This window comes from Lutra lutra, chromosome 17 (assembly GCF_902655055.1).
Source record: "Lutra lutra chromosome 17, mLutLut1.2, whole genome shotgun sequence".
Lineage (NCBI taxonomy): Eukaryota > Metazoa > Chordata > Mammalia > Carnivora > Mustelidae > Lutra > Lutra lutra.
Genome location: NC_062294.1, coordinates 58351106 through 58375707, shown reverse-complemented (window position 1 = coordinate 58375707; position 24602 = coordinate 58351106). Strand labels below are relative to the sequence as shown.

Genomic DNA, 24602 nt, shown 5'->3' with positions numbered 1-24602 from the left:
AAAAGACAATGTAAGACATCTGTATGTGGAGCATTTTTTCATGAGTCTGTTAGGAAAAGGGTCTACTAGCCATCAGGGAAATATAAATTGAAACCACAATGAGATCCCACCTCACACCAGTCGGAATAGCAAAGATCAACAAGTCAGGAAACAAGAAGTGTTGGAGAGGATGCGGAGAAAGGGGAACCCGCTTACACTGTTGGTGGGAAGGCAAGTTGGTGCAGCCACTCTGGAAAACAGCATGGAGGTTCCTCAAGAAGTTAAAAATAGAGCTGCCCTATGACCCTGCAATTGCTCTACTAGGGATTTATCCCCAAAATACAGATGTGGTTAAAAAAAAAAAAGGAGGGGGGGCACCTGCTTCCCAATGTTCATAGCAGTGATGTCCACAACAGACAAACTGTGGAAGGAGCCGAGATGCCCTTCGATGGATGAATGGATAAGGAAGATGTGGTCCATATACACAATGGAATACCACTCAGCCGTGAGGAAGGACAGACACCCACCATCTGCATCGACATGGACAGGACTGGAGGGGATTATGCTGAGTGAAGTCAGTCAGGCAGAGAGTCAACGATCATGTGTGGGACATAAGGAAGAGCACGGAGGACCACAGGGGAAGGAAGGGAAAACTGAAGGGGGCAGAAATCAGAGACTGAGACAAACCAAGAGAGACTATGGACTCCAGGAAACAAACTGAGGGTTTCGAAGGGAGGGAGTAGGGGGAGAGGGTAACCAGGTGATGGGAACAGGGGGGCACGTGTGGTGATGAGCACCGGGTGTTACACGGAACCGATGAATCATGGAACACGACATCAAACGCTAATGACATGCTGCGAGCGGCTAACTGAACATAACAGCGCGAAAATATCTATTCGAGAACCCAGTAGCTAGTGCTCGCCCATGAGACTCTCGAAGACAGGATATGGTCTCACCATCGTTCATCCCTAACATGCAGCCCTGGGACCACGACACACGGCCTTGCCGAAAGGGAAGAAGGAAGGAGGACGCTAGGTAGAGAGAAATGCGGGGTCGGCTGAGCATGGCCATCGGCAGCAGGAGACGGACTTGAAGGGTGAACGTGACCTCCAGACCGAGAGAGGGCCGGGAGCCGGGGCTGATGTGAGCGGCAGGGAGGAGCAGGAGCGAGGCACCGGCTGAAAGAGGGCCCGGGATGGCTTCTCTGACCTCTGGGAGGGCCTCTTTTGGTTGTGAGCAAAAAAATAAATCAGATTTGACATTAAGAGAAAAAATTAGAATTTACTGACTCATGAGCTGAAGTATGGCACAGAGAAATCCAGACACTGTGACAGTGACATCAGCGTTCAATTTGTTCCTCACGGGAATGCTTCTGGCCTGACTCTGAAAACGCTCTGTCTGGTGCCTCCGGGCAGCTCTCAGTCCACCTCCCACCAGGCTCAAGGACAGCAGAGAGACAGCTGGTCTCACCCCTGCAGGACGAACTCAAAGGACACGGACTCTGAGTGAGCTGATGTGAGTCCTATGCTCATCCGAGGAATGGAAGTTGCTCTCAGAGATAAAATACAAGAGTGGCGGGACGCCTGGGGGGCTCAGTCGTTCGGCGTCTGCCTTCGGCTCAGGTCATGATCTCAGGGTCCTGGGATCGAGTCACGCATCACGCTCCCCACTGAGCGGGGAATCTGCTTCTCCCTCTTCCTCTGCCCCTCCCCCCTGCTCATTCTCTCACTCTCTCTCTCTCCCTCTCAAATTAATAAAGTCTTTAACAAAATACAGTGGTGGCTCCAGGGAGAGATCAATACCAGCCGAACAGCACAGAGAGGGCAGTACTGGCTCTCGGGCAGCAGGAGGCAAGTGGGCAAGGGGCTTACATCACTACAGATGCCTCAGACCCCAGCCATCTCTGGAAGGAGACCCCAGGCCTCTCGAGGAAGGGATGTCCCGAGACGCACACCTGGATATTCCTCATTCTTTCAGCGAACGTTCACGGGGCGACTGCCATGAGTGCCCCACAGCGCCAGGTGCTGAGCGGAAAATACGAGAACAGTCAGACGGGGACAGCTTATACTTTAGTGGGGAGCCACAGACATTAACCAAGTCATCGGCCACACGCAGTTAAAGTGTAACTGAACAGACACTTCCCAGTGCAGACCCAGCTGGCCAACGGGTGCACAGAAAGGCGCGGGCATCCCCGGTCATGCAAGGGGAAGGCACGGTCAGAGCACGGAAGTGCCGAGTCGCTCCACGGCACACCCGAAACTAACAGAACCCTGTACCTTAGCAAACCGGAATTCAAACAAAAACCTTGAAAAAAAACACAGTAAGGAGTGGCCTCACCCCTGTTGGAATGGCCACAGTCAAACACACAAGAGGCAAGCGTCGGCAAGGACGTGGCGGAAACAGAGCCCTCGTGCTCCGTTTGCGGGATGTGAGCTGTCCCGGCCGCTGGGGAAAGCGGCGCGGAGGTTCTGCGGGAAGTTAAAAATATGGCCCAGCAACTTCCCGGCTCGATTTCCACCCCACGGCAATGAGAACAGGATAACCAAGGGTTGTGCACACGCCTGTGCTTATTGAAGCCCCGATCACAATTGCCAGAATAGGGCAGCAAGCTGAGTGCCACTGACAGCCGAACGCACACAGAAGATGTGAGTGTGCGCCATGGAATATTATTCGGTCATGAAGAAGGAAAACATACTTACGCTAAAAAAAATGCAAAAAATACTGCACGGGACACACTTATACTCAAGATTGTTTGTTTATTTGAAATTCAAATTTAACTGGGTGGCCTGCTTTCTTATTTGCGAAAGCGGGGACACCACTTCCGTGGGAACCAAACTCTGACCATAAACACACATATGGTTCATGCTCCACCAGGAGGAACAGAACCCATAGCACTCAAGACAGTGTTACTGAGTGGCAGCGGGACACAAGACGCCCATCACAGAGACACGGGTGTCATTGCTCAAACAGGGAACCATAGAAGGGACACAGGAAAAATTCAGTTCCGGGCACCCTGAGGTGCCTAATCACGGCTCTGATAGGGCTGTCTAGCAGAGGGCTGAATGAAGGCAGCCAGAATCCCCGAGAGGTCATGGGGTGCGGGTTCCCCTTCTCTGAACACACACGCGCCCCAGGGCGGCCTTCACCTCCTTGTTCCGCAGGCTGTAGATGAGGGGGTTGAGCATGGGGGTCACCAGGGTGTAGGACAGGGACACCACCTGCTTGCTCTCGGGGGAGTAGCTGGCCTTGGGACGCAGGTGGATGACCCCCGTGGTGCCGTAGAACAGAACCACCACCATGAGGTGGGAGGCGCACGTGGACAGGGCCTTGCGGCGCCCGGTGGCAGACGGCATGCGGAGCACAGTGGCCAGGATCTTGCCATAGGACGTGGCTATCAGACAGAAGGGAACAATCATGACCAGCACCGTGGCCGCCAACACACTGGCCTCGAAGACGCTGGTGTCCACACACACCAGGCTAAGCAGTGGGGCGATGTCACAGAAGAAGTGGCGGATGCCATGGGGCCCACAGAAGGGGAAGCTGAACAGCCAGACGGTGAAGACCAGTGACACAGGGACTCCAGCCAGCCAGCACGTGGCGGCCAGCAGGCGGCAGAACCCGGGGCTCACCAGGGCACAGTAGCGCAGGGGCCTGCAGATGGCCACGTGGCGGTCCCAGGCCATGGCGGTCAGGAGGAAGCACTCGGATGTGACGCATGACAGCACCAGGAGCAGCTGCAGGGCGCAGCCCACGGGGGGCACGCCCCGCCCGGGCTGCAGCAGGGTCACCAGCAGCCGGGGCACGATGTCCAGCGAGAAGCAGATCTCCAGCAGGGCCAAGTGGCGCAGGAAGAAGTACATGGGCACGCGCAAGGCCGGGTCCAGGGCGCTCAGCAGCACGATGAGCGCGTTGCCCAGCAGTGTGAGCAGGAACATGGCCAGGAAGAGCGCCGCGAGCAGTGGCCGCAGCGCGGGCACATGCGCGAAGCCCAGCAGGACCAGGTCGTGGGGCGCGCAGCTCCGGTTGGCGCAGGGTGGGGCTTCGGGGGCGCCGGGGGGAGCCCCGGCGGTCGGCATGGACCTGGATGGGCGCAGGAGCTCTGGGAGGGGAAGAGGTAAGGAGAGGCCATGAAGGGCAGAGCTGGGCCTACGCGGGCTCTGTCTCCCCAAAGTGCATGGCGCAGAGCAGGGAGGCATCTTATCCGAAGGCAAATCAGCATGGGCCACACACGGGTCCTCCTTGAATGCCCTCCATGAGCCTGTGAGGAGATCCCAGGGCCTCAGGAGGCCCACGAGGCCCTGACTGGCCTTGCCCACCCACCTTCTGACCTCTTCTCCATGGAGCTGCATCCACTATGCCCGGTCCTGCCTCAGGGCCTTTGCACTTGCTTTACCACTGCTTGAGATACTTTTCCCTCAGAAGTTTATGCAACTGTTTCCTTCTCTTGCTAAAAATATGAACTCAGGGCGCCTGGGTGGCTCAGTGTGTTAAAGCCTCTGCCTTTGGCTCAGGTCATGGTCTCAAGGTCCTGGGATCAAGCCCCTCTCTCTCTCTGCCTGCCTCTCTGCCTACTTGTGATCTCTGTCTTTCAAAAAATAAATAAATAAATAAAATCCTTTAAAAAAATAAAATAAAATAAAAATAAAAAAATATGAACTCAGATGCCCCTTACCATCAGCCCTCCCTCAATGAGCTGGTTTCAGGTGTCTTCTCCACAACACGCATGTGCCCCAGCCACTCTCTAAGACATCCTGTCATCCCTAAAGCACACCGGAAGTAGCCTGGTTTGCTTGCTTACTTGTCTGTGGTCTAACTGCTCCACTCAGAGGGCCACATCCATGGCATATTTCTGCCTGCTTTGGGGCTCTGTCCGCAGCACGGGAAGGAGTGGCTGGCACATAGTAAGACTCCAGAAAGTTGGGTCTGCTACAGGGTTGAGTCTCCTCTGTCAACAGAGAAAAATGGGTACTTTCTCCCCACAAAATAATTTATCTTCTGTTTGGCTCAAGTCTGTTTCTCTCTCTTTTTTTAAAATGTTGGTTTTGACCATCTAAATCAGTGGTTCTCAACTGGGGATAATTCAGTCCCTCTCCCCCACTGGGGGGCTGTGTAATGGTGACATTTTGAGCTGTTATAATTCAGGTCCTACTGGTGTCCAGTTGGTCAAAGATAAGGACGCTGTTCAATGTCCTACAATGCCCAGAATTAGACCCCCCATGTGCCACCAAAACAGAAGGAGTCTAATTCCAATGTCAGTAGGACCAAGGCTGAGAAACTCTGATATAAATTGATTTCAGGATCCACTAATAGGTTATGACCTGCAGTTTGAAAAGAGAGCCCAGGCTCATAGGAGCTATGGGACGAATTGATAAGAAATTAGGGTACATGGGCATCTGGGTGGCTCAGTGGGTTAAGCCTCTGCCTTTGGCTCAGGTCATGATCTCAGGGTCCTGGGATTGAGCCCCGCATCAGGCTCTCTGCTCTCTGCTCTCTCTTCTCCCTCTCTCTCTGCCTGCCTCTCTGCCTACTTGTGATCTCTGTCAAATAAATAAAATCTTTAAAAAAATAAAATAAATAAAATAAAAAACGGCTTCTCATTGGGGCACCTGGGGGGCTCAGTCCGTGAAGCCTCTGCCTTCGGCTCAGGTCACGATCCCGGGTGCTGGCATCAAGCCCCACCTCGAGCTCCCTGCTGTGCGGGGAGCCTGCTTCTCCCTCTCCCACTCCCCCTGCTTGTGTTCCCTCTCTCGCTGTGTCTCACTCTGTCAAATAAAATCTTTAAAAACCAATGCCTTCTTATTTAAGAAGAAAGGCACACTAGGACCTCCTTTTGTTTGAGCTATGTGTAAGGCTGGGAAACATTGCTTTAGAACACGGCAAAAAGGTCCCTTCCTCTCTCTCTCTGCCTGCCTCTCTGCCTACTTGTGGTCTCTGTCGAATAAATAAAAATAAATTTTAAAAATCTTTAAAAAGGGGCACCTGGTGGCTCAGTGGGTTAAAGCCTCTCCCTTTGGCTCAGGTCATGATCCCAGGGTCCTGGGATCGAGCCCCACATCGGGCTCTCTGCTCAGCAGGGAGTCTGCTTCCCTTCCTCTCTCTCTCTCTCTGCCTGCCTCTCTGCCTACTTGCGGTCTCTGTCCATCAAATAAATTTAAAAAAAAATTTTTAATCTTAAAAAAAAAAAAAGAATATGGCAAAAAGGAACAAAACTCTGGCAGGTGCACAAAACCTCTGGCCGCTGAAGACCGGGCAGGTTTGTATAAAAGACTCAGCAGTTTGCCGGATTCCTGCCTGGGGTGTCCCTTTCCTGGACTGTGGAAAGCTTTTGCGGGAAGCAAAGGGCCTCATTTTTACACAGTTTTGGGGAAATTCTCTTCCTCGTGCAACCACTACACCTCCTGGACCTGTGACAGCCTCCCCACTAGCCTGCCCATCCCCCTCTCTGCTCAACACCCACCATGTCCCGGCTCAGCAATGTCCACTCCCCTCCTGTGAAACTCCTGTCATTGTCTCTGTCTGCCCAGGAAGGACATAGGTAAAGCTTCAGGTCCGCAGCTATGCCCAGCGAGGGAAAGAGGGACTGATCTTGCGCGCGCCAAGCACTTCCACAGGACTTTGTACCAGGCAAAGTTTCAAGCACATTACTCGTGCACGGACCCCACACAACAGTGACAAACTAGGTCCCTGAGTAACCGTGAAGTACCAGCCCGCGCCCCCACAACTCACGGGGGAACACACAGCCAGTGTCCGAACCTCGGCCAGAACAGGTCACCCTGGCTTCCCAGGAGGGTGTCCACACTCGATTACAAGCTACCAGTCCTAACGCATTGAACACAGAGAGACAGACACAGAGACAGAGAGAGACACAGAGAAATCATTAAACCCCTGGAAAACATCTGGGGGGACAATGAGGCCACATGGAGGAATCTGGCCATGGGTCTCCTGCAATAGTAAGAATGTTCTGAATCTGGGAAAGGCTCTCAAATTCTTCAGCGAGGCCCACAAAATAGGAAAAGTTTACGCAAAACCTCTTGATGATCCTCTCAGAGGGCAAGGACCTTCTCTGCCCCAGGCCCCTTTGAGCCCCCCAGTACCTGCCGCAGCACCCAGCACGCGGAGGTGAGTTCACTATGTGGCGGTGCCCTCCCCGGATTATTCTTCCTGCAATGGGCTTCCCAGACAACAGCTGTCCGCGTCCCTCCCCCGCCCCAGACACATCAGGGCTGATCGGAGCAGAGGGTGCAGAGTGACAAGTGCCTCTGTTAACGACCCAGCGCCTCCCCCCATGCAGCCCCACATCTCCTAGGATGCTCGCCTCTGGGCAGGAAAGGAACCTTCTGGCTGAAAAAGCTTCCCCTGACTGAGGTTTCGTGTGAACCGCACTAAACGGCGGAGAGCTTACTCCAGGAGCCTGCGCTTAGGGCTGAGCTCCCCCACCAGACACAGGGCAGCCCCAAGCCAGAGCCGGGGAAGCTGTGTAACCTCGGGCGAGTGGCTTAGCCAGGACGAGGTCACCCCCAGATGTTGCAGGGAGCCGACCGGAAAGCAGCCAGATGGAGACTTAAACCCCAGCTCTGCCATCTACTAGCTGTGTGTGTCCCCAAACCTCATTGAGCCTCTGTTTCCTTGCCTGCCAACTGATGGCGTCTACCCCATAAGACTGCTGTGAGAATTCCCTGAGATCATAGACGACAGTCGGGACACAGGGAACATTCAATAACTGACAGCAGTGACCATCTGCCTCACTGCCACCATGATTATCACAAACCTCCTCATCACCCGCTGTCATCACCACCATCATCACCTTCATCACCACCATCATCATCACCAGCATCATTGTCACCACCATCACTGTCACCATCGTCACCATCATCACCATCATCACCACCATCATTGTCACCATTGCCATCATCATCATCACCATCATCATCACCACCATCATCACCATCAGAGAATGATGGTCATGGGGTGCCCCAGCCCCCCTATTCCCCTGCAGCCTGGAGCCCTTCCCTTCACAGAGGACCCCTGACCTGCTTCTTGGTCTACCTGGAACTGAGGACAAAGCTCTGACTCTCCCCCTCGATCCAGGAGCTCCCAGGGATGACTGGGATTTCAGGAACCGGAGACTTCAATCTTTGGCTCTGGCCACACAATGAGAGCCCTGAGGACTGAACCCACAGAGAATTCTGCTCATTACCAAATTGGCACCTGTGTGCTCCAGGTGGAGGCAGAGGGAGCTGGGGAGTGAGGAGTCTCTGCTTCTCTGAAGGCTGTAGTTTTCACCACATTCCCTCTTCCTGGACTTCTCCAACCTGTGTTCCTTCTGACCTCTTGCTTCCAGAATGTTCCAGAGAGGCTGGATACTGCCTGCTCCTACCACCCACATATGCTCTTCATCTTGGCATTCAAGGCCCCCTGAAATCTGTCTCTGCCATCTCCCTGTCTTCACATCTTACCGTGTCCTCGCCCCACGTCCCCCACAGCCCCACAACTCTGGGTTATGTCAGGGGAGCCAACGTAAGCTCCATGCTTCTGACTTGTGCTTTTTCCCATATGGCTGCCATGCTTCAATCACAGAAGTAAAAATAGCCAAGCTATCAAGGGGTTGGGTATGTGGGTTCTGCCATCAGAATTCCACCCCTGTATGCTTGGATGAAGGGCTTGAGCCCTTTGATTCAGTTTCCCCTTCTGGGAACAGGGTGTTTCTAGAAGAGTACCTGCCTCCCTATGTTGCCGGCACAGGTGATGACCAAGGATCCACACAACTCTGCTTCCAGGGGACTAGCACCGTGCCTGGTTCTCCCAGGGCCAGCAGTAGATGTTCTCTGGTCCCAGGAGGCCTGCACATCTAACCATATCACCCCATCTGCAGGGTCCCCATTAGTTCACGTCTTAATGTGCGCACTGGATATGTGTATGCAGAGCGAACAAGTGAGCAGACACTTTTACCAGCGGCGAGTCAGCTTCGTAAGCCAGACAGCATTCAGCGTGGGACAGAGCAGAGAACAACAGCATCTCGGGATGGAAGGATAAGCCAAGTTTCCCGTATATCTCTGCATCCGTGTCCCTTCCTCCTTCCCTCTCTGTCCATTTCTGCAAACACATCTGCGTCCTGCCTGCGCTGGAATCAATGTCGGTGCGTCTGCCTCTCTCTCTGTCTCCGTGTCTGTACTGATGGTAGATTCCACAGATAAAAGTGAAATCCTACAGAGTGCATCTTTGTTGGCTTCTCTGATTTATCGCAAAGCCCTCCGGGTCTACCCATGTAGTCAGAAATGGCTGTGGGACCTGAGTGACCGCACATGACCGTCATGCATCTCTCACGGGTAACTGTGTGTTACCTGAGTTGTTGGTGCCCCACCTTCTCGTGGCTAAGTGTGTAAAGGAAGGATCATGGGACTAGCTACCTGAGAAGCATAGTCTGTACCTTGCAAGTATAAAGTCCTTATAACAGACTCTGTGTGTGGTGTTAGCTGTTGTGTCTGAGTGACAATGGACACTCTATACTCGATTGTCATCCAAAAAACAAGCAAACAAAACCCAAAAAAACAAAACATGAAAGTCCATGCCTGACACGTCTTATTTACGCCATCTTGACAGCAACTGTATTGGGTCAGCCTTTTGCCCTGTATCAGAGGTTGGCAAGCTATGGCTCTTTGCCCACTGTCTATAGCCCTGGAGCAAAAAAGAGGAAAGAAGGAAGGAAGGAAGGAAGGAAGGAAGGAAGGAAGGAAGGAAGGAAGGAAGGGGAGGGGAGGGAATGGAGGGAGAAAGAAAGGAAGATGGGGACAGAAAGAAAGAGAGAGAGGGAGAAAGGGAAGGAGAAAAGAAGGTAGGAAGAAAGCAAGGAAGGAGAGAGAGGAAGGAAAGGAGGGAGGAAGGGAGGAAGGGAGATGGGGAGAGAAAAAAAATAGAGGGAGAGGGAGGAAGGGAGGGAGGAACATTTTTACATTATTAAATAAATGCTTGGAAAGAAAATCAAAAGAAGAAGAATATTTTGTTACACATGAGCATTATATACAATACAAATCTCACTAAAATGTTTGGGAACACAGCCTGTCCCTCATTCATTCATGGTCTATGGCTGCCTTTGGGCTATGATGACAGAGCTGAGCAGTTACAACAGAGAGCACAGAGCTGCCAGAGCTAAAAATATTTACTCTCTGGCCCTTTATAGATAATGTGGTAGAATCTCTGACTTATGCACGGAAATTGGTGGAGACAGAATGCACCAAAAAGTGCACAGAAGGTCAGAGAGAGGGAGTGATGCGTACAAGACCCCAGTGCTAAGAGTCCAGCTCTGTTTCCAACCCCTCCAGATACTCCAAGCGCAGTGCACAACCCCAGAGCCCAGCCAGGGCATACAAGGCTGCAGCGCAGACCTCACGGTGTTGAAGGCTGTCAGCAAGTGGGTTCAGGACCAAAGTGAGATGACATAGTTTGTGGAGCTTGGCATAGAGGCTCTGCAGCCCAGGGGACACAGGGACATAGTGGTAGCCACACCATATGAAAGAGCCATGGCCAGGTGGGAGCTGTGGAGCACAGTATGGAATTTCCTTAAAAAGTTAAAAATAGGGGCGCCTGGGTGGCTCAGTGGGTTAAAGCCTCTGCCTTTGGCTCAGGTCATGATCCCACGGTCCTGGGATCAAGCCCCGCATTGGGCTCACCGCTCAGCAAGGAGCCTACCTCCTCTCTCTCTGCCTGCCTTTCTGTCTACTTGTGATTTCTGCCAAATAAATAAAATCTTTAAAAAAAAAAAAGTTAAGGGAGGAGCCAAGATGGCGGAGAAGTAGCAGGCTGAGTCTACTTCAGGTAGCGGGAAATCAGCTAGATAGCTTATCTAAAGATTGCAAACACCTACAAATCCAACGGGAGATCAAAGAGAAGAAGAACAGCAATTCTAGAAACAGAAAATCAACCACTTTCTGAAAGCATATTTTCCTGGGGTTGTTGCCACCCTTTTAGTATTTTACTTGCTCCTTCATATACTCTTATCTGGACAAAATGACAAGGCGGAAAAATTCACCACAAAAAAAAGAACAAGAGGCGGTACCAAAGACTAGGGACCTAATCAATACAGACATTGGTAATATGTCAGATCTAGAGTTCAGAATGACGATTCTCAAGGTTCTAGCCGGGCTCGAAAAAGGCATGGAAGATATTAGAGAAACCCTCTCAGGAGATATAAAAGCCCTTTCTGGAGAAATAAAAGAACTAAAATCTAACCAAGTTGAAATCAAAAAAGCTATTAATGAGGTGCAATCAAAAATGGAGGCTCTCACTGCTAGGATAAATGAGGCAGAAGAAAGAATTAGCGATATAGAAGACCAAATGACAGAGAATAAAGAAGCTGAGCAAAAGAGGGACAAACAGGGGCGCCTGGGTGGTTCAGTGGGTTAAGCCGCTGCCTTCGGCTCAGGTCATGATCTCAGGGTCCTGGGATCGAGTCCCGCATCGGACTCTCTGCTCAGCATGGAGCCTGCTTCCTCCTCTCTCTCTGCCTGCCTCTCTGCCTGCTTGTGATCTCTGTCTGTCAAATAAATAAATAAAATCTTTAAAAAAAAAAAAGAGGGACAAACAGCTACTGGACCATGAGGGGAGAATTAGAGAGATAAGTGACACCATAAGATGAAACAACATTAGAATAATTGGGATTCCAGAAGAAGAAGAAAGAGAGAGGGGAGCAGAAGGTATATTGGAGAGAATTATTGGAGAGAATTTCCCCAATATGGCAAAGGGAACAAGCATCAAAATCCAGGAAGTTCAGAGAACCCCCCTCAAAATCAATAAGAATAGGTCCACACCCCATCACCTAATAGTAAAATTTACAAGTCTTAGTGACAAAGAGAAAATCCTGAAATCAGCCCAGTTAAAGAAGTCTGTAACATACATGGTAAAAATATTAGATTGGCAGCAGACTTATCCACAGAGACCTGGCAGGCCAGAAAGAGCTGGCATGATATATTCAGAGCACTAAACGAGAAAAACATGCAGCCAAGAATACTATATCCAGCTAGGCTATCATTGAAAATAGAAGGAGAGATTAAAAGCTTCCAGGACAAACAAAAACTGAAAGAATTTGCAAACACCAAACCAGCTCTACAGGAAATATTGAAAGGGGTCCTCTAAGCAAAGAGAGACCCTAAAAGTAGTAGATCAGAAAGGAACAGAGACAATACACAATAACACTCACCTTACAGGCAATACAATGTCACTAAATTCATATCTCTCAATAGTTACCGTGAATTTTAATGGGCTAAATGCCCCAATCAAAAGACACAGGGTGGGGTGCCTGGGTGGCTCAGTGGATTAAAGCCTCTGCCTTCGGCTCAGGTCATGATCCCAGAGTCCTGGGATCGAGCCCCGCATCGGGCTCTCTGCTCAGCGGGGAGCCTGCTTCCTCCTCTCTCTCTGCCTGCCTCTCTGCCTCCTTGTGATTTCTGTCTGTCAAATAAATAAATAAATCTTAAAAAAAAATTAAAAAAAAAAGACACAGGGTATCAGAATGGATAAAAAAAAAAAAAAACCCATCTATATGTTGCTTATAAGAAACTCATTTTAAACCCGAAGACACCTCCAGATTTAAAGTGAGGGGGTGGAAAAGAATTTACCATGCTAATGGACATCAGAAGAAAGCAGGAGTGGCAATCCTTATATCAGATCAATTAGATTTTAAGCCAAAGACTATAATAAGAGATGAGGAAGGACACTATATCATACTCAAAGGATCTGTCCAACAAGAAGATCTAACAATTTTAAATATCTATGCCCCTAACGTGGGAGCAGCCAACTATATAAACCAATTAATAACAAAATCAAAGAAACACATCAACAATAATACAACAATAGTAGGGGACTTTAACACTCCCCTCACTGAAATGGACAGATCATCCAAGCAAAAGATCAACAAGGAAATCAAGGCCTTAAATGACACACTGGACCAGATGGACATCACAGATATATTCAGAACATTTCATCCCAAAGCAACAGAATACACATTCTTCTCTAGTGCACATGGAACATTCTCCAGAATAGATCACATCCTCGGTCCTAAATCAGGTCTCAACCGGTATCAAAAGACTGGGATCATTCCCTGCATATTTTCAGACCACAATGCTCTGAAGCTAGAACTCAATCACAAGAGGAAATTTGGAAAGAACCCAAATACATGGAGACTAAACATCATCCTTCTAAAGAATGAATGGGTCAACCAGGAAATTAAAGGAGAATTGAAAAAATTCATGGAAACAAATGAGAATGAAAACACAACGGTTCAAAATCTGTGGGACACAGCAAAGGCAGTCCTGAGAGGAAAATATATAGCGGTACAAGCCTTTCTCAAGAAACAAGAAAGGTCTCAGGTACACAACCTAACCCTACACCTAAAGGAGCGGGAGGAAGAACAAGAAAGAAACCCTAAACCCAGCAGGAGAAGAGAAATCATAAAGATCAGAGCAGAAATCAATGAAATAGAAACCAAAAAAACAATAGAACAAATCAACGAAACTAGGAGCTGGTTCTTTGAAAGAAATTAATAAGATTGATAAACCCCTGGCAAGACTTATCAAAAAGAAAAGAGAAAGGACCCACATAAATAAAATCATGAATGAAAGAGGAGAGATCACAACTAACACCAAAGAAATACAGACAATTATAAGAACAAACTATGAGCAACTCTACCTCAGCAAATTTGACAATCTGGAAGAAATGGATGCATTCCTAGAGACATATAAACTACCACAACTGAACCAGGAAGAAATAGAAAGCCTGAACAGACCCATAACCAGTAAGGAGATTGAAACAGTCATCAAAAATCTCCAAACAAACAAAAGCCCAGGGCCAGACGGCTTCCCGGGGGAATTCTACCAAACATTTAAAGAAGAACTAATTCCTATTCTCCTGAAACTGTTCTAAAAAATAGAAATGGAAGGAAAACTTCCAAACTCATTTTATGAGGCCAGCATCACCTTGATCCCAAAACCAGACAAGGATCCCATCAAAAAAGAGAACTACAGACCAATATCCTTGATGAACACAGATGCAAAAATTCTCACCAAAATACTAGCCAATAGGATTCAACAGTACATTAAAAGGATTATTCACCACGACCAAGTGGGATTTATTCCAGGGCTGCAAGGTTGGTTCAACATCCGCAAATCAATCAATGTGATACAACACATTAACAAAAGAAAGAACAAGAACCATATGATACTCTCCATAGATGCTGAAAAAGCATTTGACAAAGTACAGCATCCCTTCCTGATCAAAACTCTTCAAAGATAGGGATAGACGGTACATACCTCAATTTTATCAAAGCCATCTATGAAAAACCAACCGCAAATATCATTCTCAATGGAGAAAAACTGAAAACTTTTCCGCTAATGTCAGGAACACGGCAGGGATGTCTGTTATCACCACTGCTATTCAACATAGTACTAGAAGTCCTAGCCTCAGCAATCAGACAACAAAAGGAAATTAAAGGCATCCAAATCGGCAAAGAAGAAGTCAAACTATCACTCTTTGCAGATGATATGATACTATATGTGGAAAACCCAAAAGACTCCACTCCAAAACTGCTAGAACTTGTACAGGAATTCAGTGAAGTGTCAGCATATAAAATCAATGCACAGAAATCAGTTGCATTTCTCTACACCACCACCAAGACAGAAGAAAGAGAAATTAAGGATTCAATCCCATTTACAATTGCACCCAAAACTATAAGATACCTAGGAATAAACCTAACCAAAGAGACTAAGAATCTATACACAGAAAACTATAAAGTACTCATCAAAGAAATTGATGAAGACACAAAGAAATGGAAAAATGTTCCATGCTCCTGGATTGGAAGAATAAATATTGTGAAAATGTCTATGCTACCTAAAGCAATCTACACATTTAATGCAATTCCTATCAAAGTACCATCCATTTTTTTCAAAGAAATGGAACAAATAATCCTAAAATTTATATGGAACCAAAAAAGACCTCGAATAGCCAAAGGAATATTGAAAAAGAAAGCCAAAGTTGGTGGCATCACAATTCCGGACTTCAAGCTCTATTACAAAGCTGTCATCATCAAGACAGCATGGTACTGGCACAAAAACAGACACATAGATCAATGGAACAGAATAGAGAGCCCAGAAATAGACCCTCAACTCTATGGTCAACTCATCTTTGACAAAGCAGGAAAGAATGTCCAATGGAAAAAAGACAGCCTCTTCAATAAATGGTGTTGGGAAAATTGGACAGCCACATGCAGAAAAATGAAATTGGATCATTTCCTTACACCACACACGAAAATAGACTCAAAATGGATGAAGGACCTCAATGTGAGAAAGGAATCCATCAAAATCCTTGAGGAGAACACAGGCAGCAACCTCTTCGACCTCAGCTGCAGCAACATCTTCCTAGGAACATCACCAAAGGCAAGGGAAGCAAGGGCAAAAATGAACTATTGGGATTTTATCAAGATCAAAAGCTTTTGCACAGCAAAGGAATCAGTTAACAAAACCAAAAGACAACTGACAGAATGGGAGAAGATATTTGCAAATGACATATCAGATAAAGGGCTAGTGTCCAAAATCTATAAAGAACTTAGCAAACTCAACACCCAAAGAACAAATAATCCAATCAAGAAATGGGCAGAAGACATGAACAGACATTTCTGCAAAGAAGACATCCAGATGGCCAACAGACACATGAAAAAGTGCTCCACATCACTTGGCATCAGGGAAATACAAATCAAAACCACCATGAGATATCACCTCACACCAGTCAGAATGGCTAAAATTAACAAGTCAGGAAATGACAGATGCTGGCGAGGATGCGGAGAAAGGGGAACCCTCCTACACTGTTGGTGGGAATGCAAGCTGGTGCAACCACTCTGGAAAACAGCATGGAGGTTCCTCAAAATGTTGAAAATAGAACTACCCTATGACCCAGCAATTGCACTGCTGGGTATTTACCCTAAAGATACAAATGTAGTGATCCGAAGGGGCACGTGCACCCGAATGTTTATAGCAGCAATGTCTACAATAGCCAAACTATGGAAAGAACCTAGATGTCCATCAACAGACAAATGGATAAAGAAGATGTGGTATATATACACAATGGAATACTATGCAGCCATCAAAAGAAATGAAATCTTGCCATTTGCGACGACGTGGGTATCGTCGCAATACTAGAGGGTATCATGCTTAGCGAAATAAGTGAATCAGAGAAAGACAACTATCATATGATCTCCCTGATATGAGGGAGAGGAGATGCAACATGGGGGGTTAAGGGGGTAGGAGAAGAGTAAATGAAACAAGATGGGATTGGGAGGGAGACAAACCATAAGTGACTCTCAATCTCACAAAACAAACTGAGGGTTGATGGGGGAAGGGGGGTGGGGGGGTGGGGTTATGGACATTGGGGAGGGTATGTGCTATGGTGAGTGCTGTGAAGTGTGTAAACCTGGCGATTCACAGACCTGTACCCCTGGGGATAAAAATATATTATATGTTTATAAAAAATAAAATTAAAAAAAAAAAGTTAAAAATAGATCTACCTTATGACCCAGCAATTGCACTACTGGGTATTTACCCAAAGATACAGACGTAGTGAAAAGAAGGGCCATATGCACCCCAATGTTCATAGCAGCAATGTCCACAGTAGCCAAACTGTGGAAAGAGCCAAGATGACCTTCAACAGATGAATGGATAAAGAAAATGTGATAGATAATATGCAGTAGAATACTATGCAGCCATCAAAAGAAATGAAATCTTATCAGTTAAAACTACGTGGATGGGACTAGAGGGTATTGTGCTGAGTGAAATGAGTCAATCACTCTCTGATATGAGGAATATGAGAGATGGGGTGGTGGGTCATGGGGGTAGAGAAGGAAAAAATGAAACAAGATGGGACTGGGAGGGAGACAAACCATAAGAAATTCTTAATCTCACAAAACAAACTGAGGGTTGCTTGAGGGGTGGTGAGGCAAGGACAGGGTGACTGGGTGATGGACATTGGGGAGGGTATGTGCTATGGTGAGTGCTGTTAATTCTGTAAGACTGATGATTCACAGACCTGTACCCCTGGAGCATATAACACATTACATGTTAATGAAAATTTAAAATTTTTTATTTTATTTTTTTAAAGATTTTATGTATTTATTTGACAGAGAGAGATCACAAGTAGGCAGAGAGGCAGGCAGAGAGAGAGGAGGAAGCAAGCTCCCCACTGAGCAGAGAGCCTGACACGGGGCTCGATTCCAGGACCCTGGGATCATGACCTGAGCTGAAGGCAGAGGCTTTAACCCACTGAGCCACCCAGGCGCCCCTAAAAATTTTTTAAAAGAGAAATTATGCTGAGTGAAATAAGTCAAGCAGAGAAAGTCAATTATCATATGGTTTCATTACTTGCAGAGCATAAGGAATAACACGGAGGACATTAGGAGAAGGAAAGGAGAAGGGAGTTGGGGGAAATCGGAGGGGGAGACGAACCATGAGAGACTGTGGACTCTGAGAAACAAACTGAGGGTTTTGGAGGGGAGGGGTCGGGGGTTGGGTAAGCCTGGTGGTGAGTATCCAGGAGGGCACGGATTGCATGGAGCACTGGGTGTTACATGCAAACAATGAATCCTGGAACACGGCATCAGATACTGATGACGGTGACTAATATAACACAATAAAATAATTTTTTTTAAAAAAAGAGTCTGCTCTGTCATAGAATAAGAATGTGGACTCAGTGCCTCAGTTTCCTCATCTCTATGATGCCAACAATTACTATATCTAACCCACAAGCGATTTGAAGACTATATGAGTTAAGTAGACAGTACTGTACTCCCAGAGCTGATCACTGTTTCAACAGAGAATGAGCTCCCATCCCCACCGGGGATGGGTCTGTTGTGCTGTCTCTAGTGTGAAAGTTGAAATTGCTGAGTGAGAGCCGATGAGACATTTAGAATCTCTACACAAGTATGGCCAGATCCGCTGAAAATAATGGAGAAGTCAGCTGGAGGTGTTTGCTACAACTTTGTAGAGAGAGAATTATGGGGTATCCGGCTGGCTCAGTCAGTAGGGAACACAGCTCTGGACCTCAGGGTCATGAGCTCAAACCCCAAGCTGGGTGTAGAGATCACTTAAAAATAAAATCCAAGATCTATAAAGATCTCCTCAAACTCAACACACACAAAACAGATAATCACGTCAAAAAATGGGCAGAAGACATGAACAGACACTTCTCCAATGAAGACATACAAATGGCTATCAGACACATGAAAAAATGTTCATCATCACTAGCCATCAGGGAGATTCAAATCAAAACCACATTGAGATACCACCTTACACCAGTTAGAATGGCCACAATTAGCAAGACAGGAAACAATGTGTGTTGGAGAGGATGTGGAGAAAGGGGAACCCTCTTACACTGTTGGTGGGAATGCAAGCTGGTGCAGCCACTTTGGAGAACAGTGTGGAGATTCCTCAAGAAATTAAAAATAGGGGCACTGGGTGGCTCAGTGGGTTAAGCCTCTGCCTTCAGCTCAGGTCATGATCTCAGGGTCCTGGGATTGTGATCTGTCAAAAAAATAAATAAAATCTTTTAAAAAAAGAAATTAAAAATAGAGCTTCCCTATGACCCTGCAATTGCACTATTGGGTATTTACCCCAAAGATACAGATGTAGTGAAAAGAAGGGCCATCTGTACCCCAGTGTTCATAGCAGCAATGGCCACGGTCGCCAAACTGTGGGAAGAACCAAGATGCCCTTCAACGGACGAATGGATAAGGAAGATGTGGTCCATATACACTATGGAGTATTATGCCTCCATCAGACAGGATGAATCCCCAACTTTTGTAGCAACATGGACGGGACTGGAAGAGATTATGCTGAGTGAAGTAAGTCCAGCAGAGAGAGTCAATTATCATATGGTTTCACTTACTTGTGGAGCATAAGGAATAACATGGAGGACATAGGGAGATGGAGAGAAGGGAGTTGGGGGAAATCGGAAGGGGAGATGAACCATGAGAGACTGTGGACTCTGAGAAACAAACCGAGGGTTTTGGAGGGGTGGTGGGGTTGGGTGAGCCTGGTGGTGGGTATTAAGGAGGGCACGGATTGCATGGAGCACTGGGTGTGGGGCATAAACAATGAATTCTGGAACACTGAAAAAAAATTTTAAGATTTTATTTATTTATTTGATAGAGATCACCAGTAGGCAGAGAGGCAGACAGAGAGAGAGAGGAGGAAGCAGGCTCCCCACCAAGCAGAGAGCCTGACGCGGGACTGGATCCCAGGACCCTGAGATCATGACCTGAGCCGCAGGCAGAGGCTTAACCCACTGAGCCACCCAGGCGCCCTGAAAATTTTTAAAAAAAAAGAAATTAAGGCTGTGTTTGGTAAGACCTTATCCGTAGCTCTTTAAGAGAGACCTTTCCTAGGACAAACGCTGTATTTTTTAATGACCATACTGGAAGACAGAAGTCAGTACAGCTTCTAAAATGAACGTGGGCAAGGACTAGAGGTGGCATCAGTGGGAAAGTCAAGGACGGCTGGTGAGAACATGGGAGATTATTTTTCTTAGAGTCTTTTGGGTTTTGGGGGGCTCGAACTTACAACCCTGAGATCAAGACCCGAGCTGAGATCAACTGTCAGATACTCGACTGACCGCGCCACCCAGGCGCCCTGACTTGGAGTCTTTTACTGGGGCTCTCTCACGGCACCTCGGACGGCAGCTTCTGAATTACCTGAGTGTGTATGGCCGGTGTTGGGTCTTGGTGCCATTCACTGTCCCTCTCCGTGCTTCCGTGCTCCCCTTTTGCCACACGGGCCCGCCAGAGCGCACCAGAGCGGGAGGAGGAAGTAGCAGGCATCCCTGGGGCTCAGTGTCCGTGCAGATCTCCTCCTGGTGCCAGCGCCACCCGGCCACATGTCAGGGCTGCATCTGCTGTGAGAATCCCCACAACCAGAGCAAACCCTCCACACCCAGCATCCCCGACCCGACGCACAGCCCACGCCCAGGCAGCTATCGCAGCGAGCCCCTTGCTCACGTCCCTGTAGGACTCGGGGCACGTGCAGAACAGAACCAAACCGACACAAAATACCACTTTAGCTGCATCCTGACAGTCTCTGTCCCTGACCTGGACACCCCGACTTTTCCAGCATCTGACTCCCAGACCTTTCACAGTGCTGGGCAAAAAGGCACAGCCCCAGCGGGAAGGTACAGCTGGGCAGGGGTGAGAGATAGCAGGCCCCCCCCACCGACCCGACCGCTGCAACATACCCCCAGGGTGCATCTTCCCAGAGGGGCTCCCGAGGCAAGAGAAGTGGAGGACACACCTCTGGATGGGGGCTGGCCACAGGGTCCCAGACCAGCAGCCAATGGCCAGCATCCACCCAGCCCTCCGCCCCTTCAGCCACTGAGAATGTCTGGGACAGCCCCTTCCGTGTCCACGTCTCACACACACTCACACACAGTCCTTAACACACACACTCACACACACTCACACACACAGAATTGGCTCTCGCTTCACTTGCACAGAGGAAAGACATTTTTTAAACCCGAGTTCTTGTGTGTCCGTGTGAAGGTGTGTGTGTGTGTGTGTGAGTGTGAGTGTGTGTGTGTGTTTGTAATAAACCGTAGAAGGGCTGCAAAGGAGGAACTGACAGTTTACAGCGCAGAGCAGGCCATCCAAAATAGAAATTTCTTTCCCCCTCCTCGGCCCCGCATCTCAGAAGTCAGTGTTTCTCCCCAAGAGCCTCCTGAACACGCCCTTCCTGTCCTTATTCCGCAGGCTGCCAATGACAGGGTCTACCGTGGGGGTGAGGATGCCACAGCACGTGGAGATGACCTTGTCTCGGTCATGGGTGACCTTCTCCTGAAGCGCCATGTATGGGGGGATGGCCACAGAAGAGCAAGGCGAGACCCACACCTCGCTGTGGCTGCTCTTCTGATCGCAGAAGAGCAAAGTGAGACCCACACATGGAGAAGTCCTGGCCGTGGCTCTCTGCAGTGCGCCACGGAGCCTTCTGTAGGAGGCCACAGCAGGATCAGGGCACCGGTATGCACTGTGAGCGCCTCACAAAATAGTTGGTGAGAGCAGGCCAGCTGGAGCAGGGCCAGGAGTTCACACGAGAAGTGACTGATGACCTGGTGGCCACAGAACTCCAAGGGCACAGCCAGCACAGGGACCATGGTCAGCAGGAACACCGCTGTCCACAGGTCCCGGCCAACAGGCTGCAAAGTCGGGGCCCCATGTGCAAAGAGTAGCGCCAGGGGTCCATGATGGCCACACAGCTATCACAGGCCATGGCGGCCAGCAGGAGACACTCCACAACACTCAGAGAGGGCCCCACGGCCATTGGGGCCAAGCAGTGTGCAAGCGAGACGATGGGAAGAGTCAGCGAGCAGTTGGCGAGCATCTGGGGCATGCGGGACATGGTGAAGCACACGCCCACGAGGGACAGGCTGCTGAGGAAGAAGGACATGGACGTGTGGAGCCGGGGACCGTGGGAGAGCAGGAGCAGGATGAGGCCATTCCTGAAAACGGTGACAATGCAGGTCAGGATGAGCAGGCAGAAGAAGACGGTCGGAGCCCATGGGCACCGGGAGAGCCCGAGCAGCACGAAGTAGGTCTCCTCTCTGCTGTTCTGGCCTCCGTCTCCTTCCCGAGCTCTGGCTGGGTGGGAAAATGTGATGACCTTGAGAGGTGGTTCAGAAACCGGCAGCTCCTTAGAAACACGGCTGGGCTCTTTGAAGGCACCATCACGCATTCCTGGGCACTGCGATGGGCCCTTCACCCTAGCGCTGCTGTGGTCCTTGCTGAGCAATGTTGGCTGAACACAGACCACCACTCAGAAGCACTCATGGGCCCTCTAATATGGAGCCACCAACTGGGGGACTGGTGGATCATGGAAGGGACTGGGTTGTTCCTTGGCTGACTCTATTACATATCGCTTAGTGGGCTCCTTCATTCCTCCATTTATAACCAGGCCTTTGACTCATGAGTCCATTTATGGACGGATTCACTCATTGTTTCTTTAATGCATTCATTCATTCATTCAACAAGCACCTCTGAGCAGCTTCTAACTAGCCCAGACTCGACCTCAAGCAATGAAATTAGTGGGGAATGAAAAAACAAAAACAAAAAACGAGGCCTGAGCTCAAGGAGTTGATAGACTAAAGAAAAATTTGAAAAGTAACACAAGTGTGCTAAGTGCTGGGACCATGCTCTGTTCCTGCCCACCATACTCCCTTCCCTGAAAAACTGTATCTGCATGTCCTTCCCCAAGTTTCGCAACCTCTAGGAGTTTATCCTGCTGACAGACTGCATGTGCAAACTGAGATCAATAGGATTATTTTCAAACAGATTTTAAAAAATTTTTTCAAGTTTCCAGAGAAATCTATACTTTCAATGCCATCCCGATCAAAATACCATCAGCATTTTTCGAAGTGCTGAAACAAACAATCCTAAATTTGTATGGAACCAGAAAAGACCCCAAATTGCCAAGGAAATGTTGAAAAAGAGAAACAAAGCTGGGGGCATCATGTTGCCTGATTTCAGGCTTTACTACAAAGCTGTGATCACCAAGACGGCATGGTACTGGCACAAAGACAGACACACAGACCAGTGGAACAGAGTAGAGAGTTCAGATACAGACCCTCAACTCTATGGTCAAATAATCTTCAACAAAGCAGGAAAAAATATCCTGTGGAAAAAAGACAGTTTCTTCAATAAATAGTGCTGGGAAAATTGGACATTCCTCTATGTATAGAAGAATGAAACTCGACCATTCTCTGACACCATACACAAAGATAAACTCGGAATGGATAAAAGACCTCAACACGAGGCAGGAATCCATCAGAATCTTGGAGGAGAACATAGGCAGTAACCTCTTCGACATCGGCCACAGCAAATTCTTTCAAGATACATCTCCAAAGACAAAGGAAACAAAAGCAAAAATGAACCCTTGGGACTTCATCAAGATCAAAAGCTTCTGCACAGCAAAGGAAACAATCAAAAAAACAAAGAGGCAACCCATGGAATTGGAGAAGATATTTGCAAATGACAGTACAGACAAAGGGCTGATATCCAAGATCTGTAAAGAACTCCTTAAACTCAACACACACAAAACAGATAACCATGTCAAAAATGGGCACAAGACAAGAACAGACACTTCTCCAAAGAAGACATACAAATGGCTAACAGACACATGAAAAAATGTTCATCATCATTAGCCATCAGGGAGATTCAAATCAAAACCACATTGAGATATCACATTACACCAGTTTGAATGGCCAAAATCAGCAAGACAGGAAACAACATGTGTTGGAGAGGCTGTGGAGAAAGGGGAACCCTCTTACACTGTTGGTGGGAATGCAAGTTGGTGCAGCCACTTTGGAAAACAGTGTGGAGATCCCTTAAGAAATTAAAAATAGAGCTTCCCTATGACCCTGCAATTGCACTATTGGGTATTCACCCCAAAGATAGAGATGTAGTGAAAAGAAAGACCATGTGTACCCCAGTGTTCATAGCAGCAATGTCCAAAATAGACAAACTGTGGAAAGAACCAAGATGCCCTTCAATGGACGAATGGATAAGGAAGATGTGGTCCATATACACTATGGAGTATGATTCCTCCATCAGAAAGGATGAATCCCCAACTTTTGTATCAACATGGACGGGACTGGAGGAGATTATGCTGAGTGAAATAAGTCCAGCAGAGAGAGTCAATTCTCATATGGTTTCACTTATTTGTGGAGCATAAGGAATAACACGGAGGACATGGGGAGATGGAGAGGAGAAGTGAGTTGTGGGAAATCGGAGGGGGTGACAAACCATGAGAGACTGTGGACTCTGAGAAACTAACTGAGGCTTTTTGGGGGGGTGGGTGGGTGAGCCTGGTGATGGGTATTCAGGAGGGCATGGATTGCAGGGAGCACTGGGTGTTATACACAAACAATGAATCATGGAACACTACATCAGAAACTAATGATGTACTGTATAGTGACTAACATAACATAATTTTTAAAAATTAAAAAATAAGATAAAAATTTTTAAAGTTTGGGACGCCTGGGTGGCTCAGTTGGTTAAGCAGCTGCCTTCGGCTCAGGTCATGATCCCAGGATTCTGGGATCGAGTCCCACATCGGGCTCCTTGCTCGGCAGGGAGCCTGCTTCTCCCTCTGCCTCTGCCTGACACTCTGCCTGTGCTCCCACGTTCTCTCTCCCTCTCTCTCTAACAAGTAAAAAAAAAAAATTTTTTTAAAGTTTATTCATTTATTCATTTAAGTCATCTCCACACCCAATGTGGTGCTCGAACTCACCACCCCGAGATTGAGCTGCACTCTCTTCCAACTGAGCCAGGCAGGCACCCCTCAAAATCATGTTTAAAAACATAAATGCTAGATTGTATTCCAGAAGATGGAAAACCATCTCAGTATCTAGAAACACGGACGGGGTAGAGAAATTGTGGCCCATCTATGACAAGAATACTGTGCAGGAGTGAAAAGAATAAGGAAACTATGTGAACTGATAGATAGATTGATTGATTGATTGATTTCTAATATATTGTTAAACTGAAAGTGTGGAGGTGAGTTTGGTGGCGGCAGCCATCGTATCGGGAACACCTGGGTATGCATCTCGAA

At 48.1% G+C, this 24602-nt stretch overlaps 1 protein-coding gene across 1 annotated transcript; it reads right to left on the bottom strand.

The window, feature by feature from the left end:
• Window positions 1-3068: 3068 nt before the first annotated feature.
• On the bottom strand, window positions 3069-4055 carry LOC125089446 (olfactory receptor 10A7-like). Its single transcript, XM_047711691.1, has one exon. The coding sequence runs from the start codon at window positions 4053-4055 to the stop codon at window positions 3069-3071; it is 987 nt and encodes a 328-aa protein (XP_047567647.1).
• Window positions 4056-24602: the final 20547 nt, after the last annotated feature.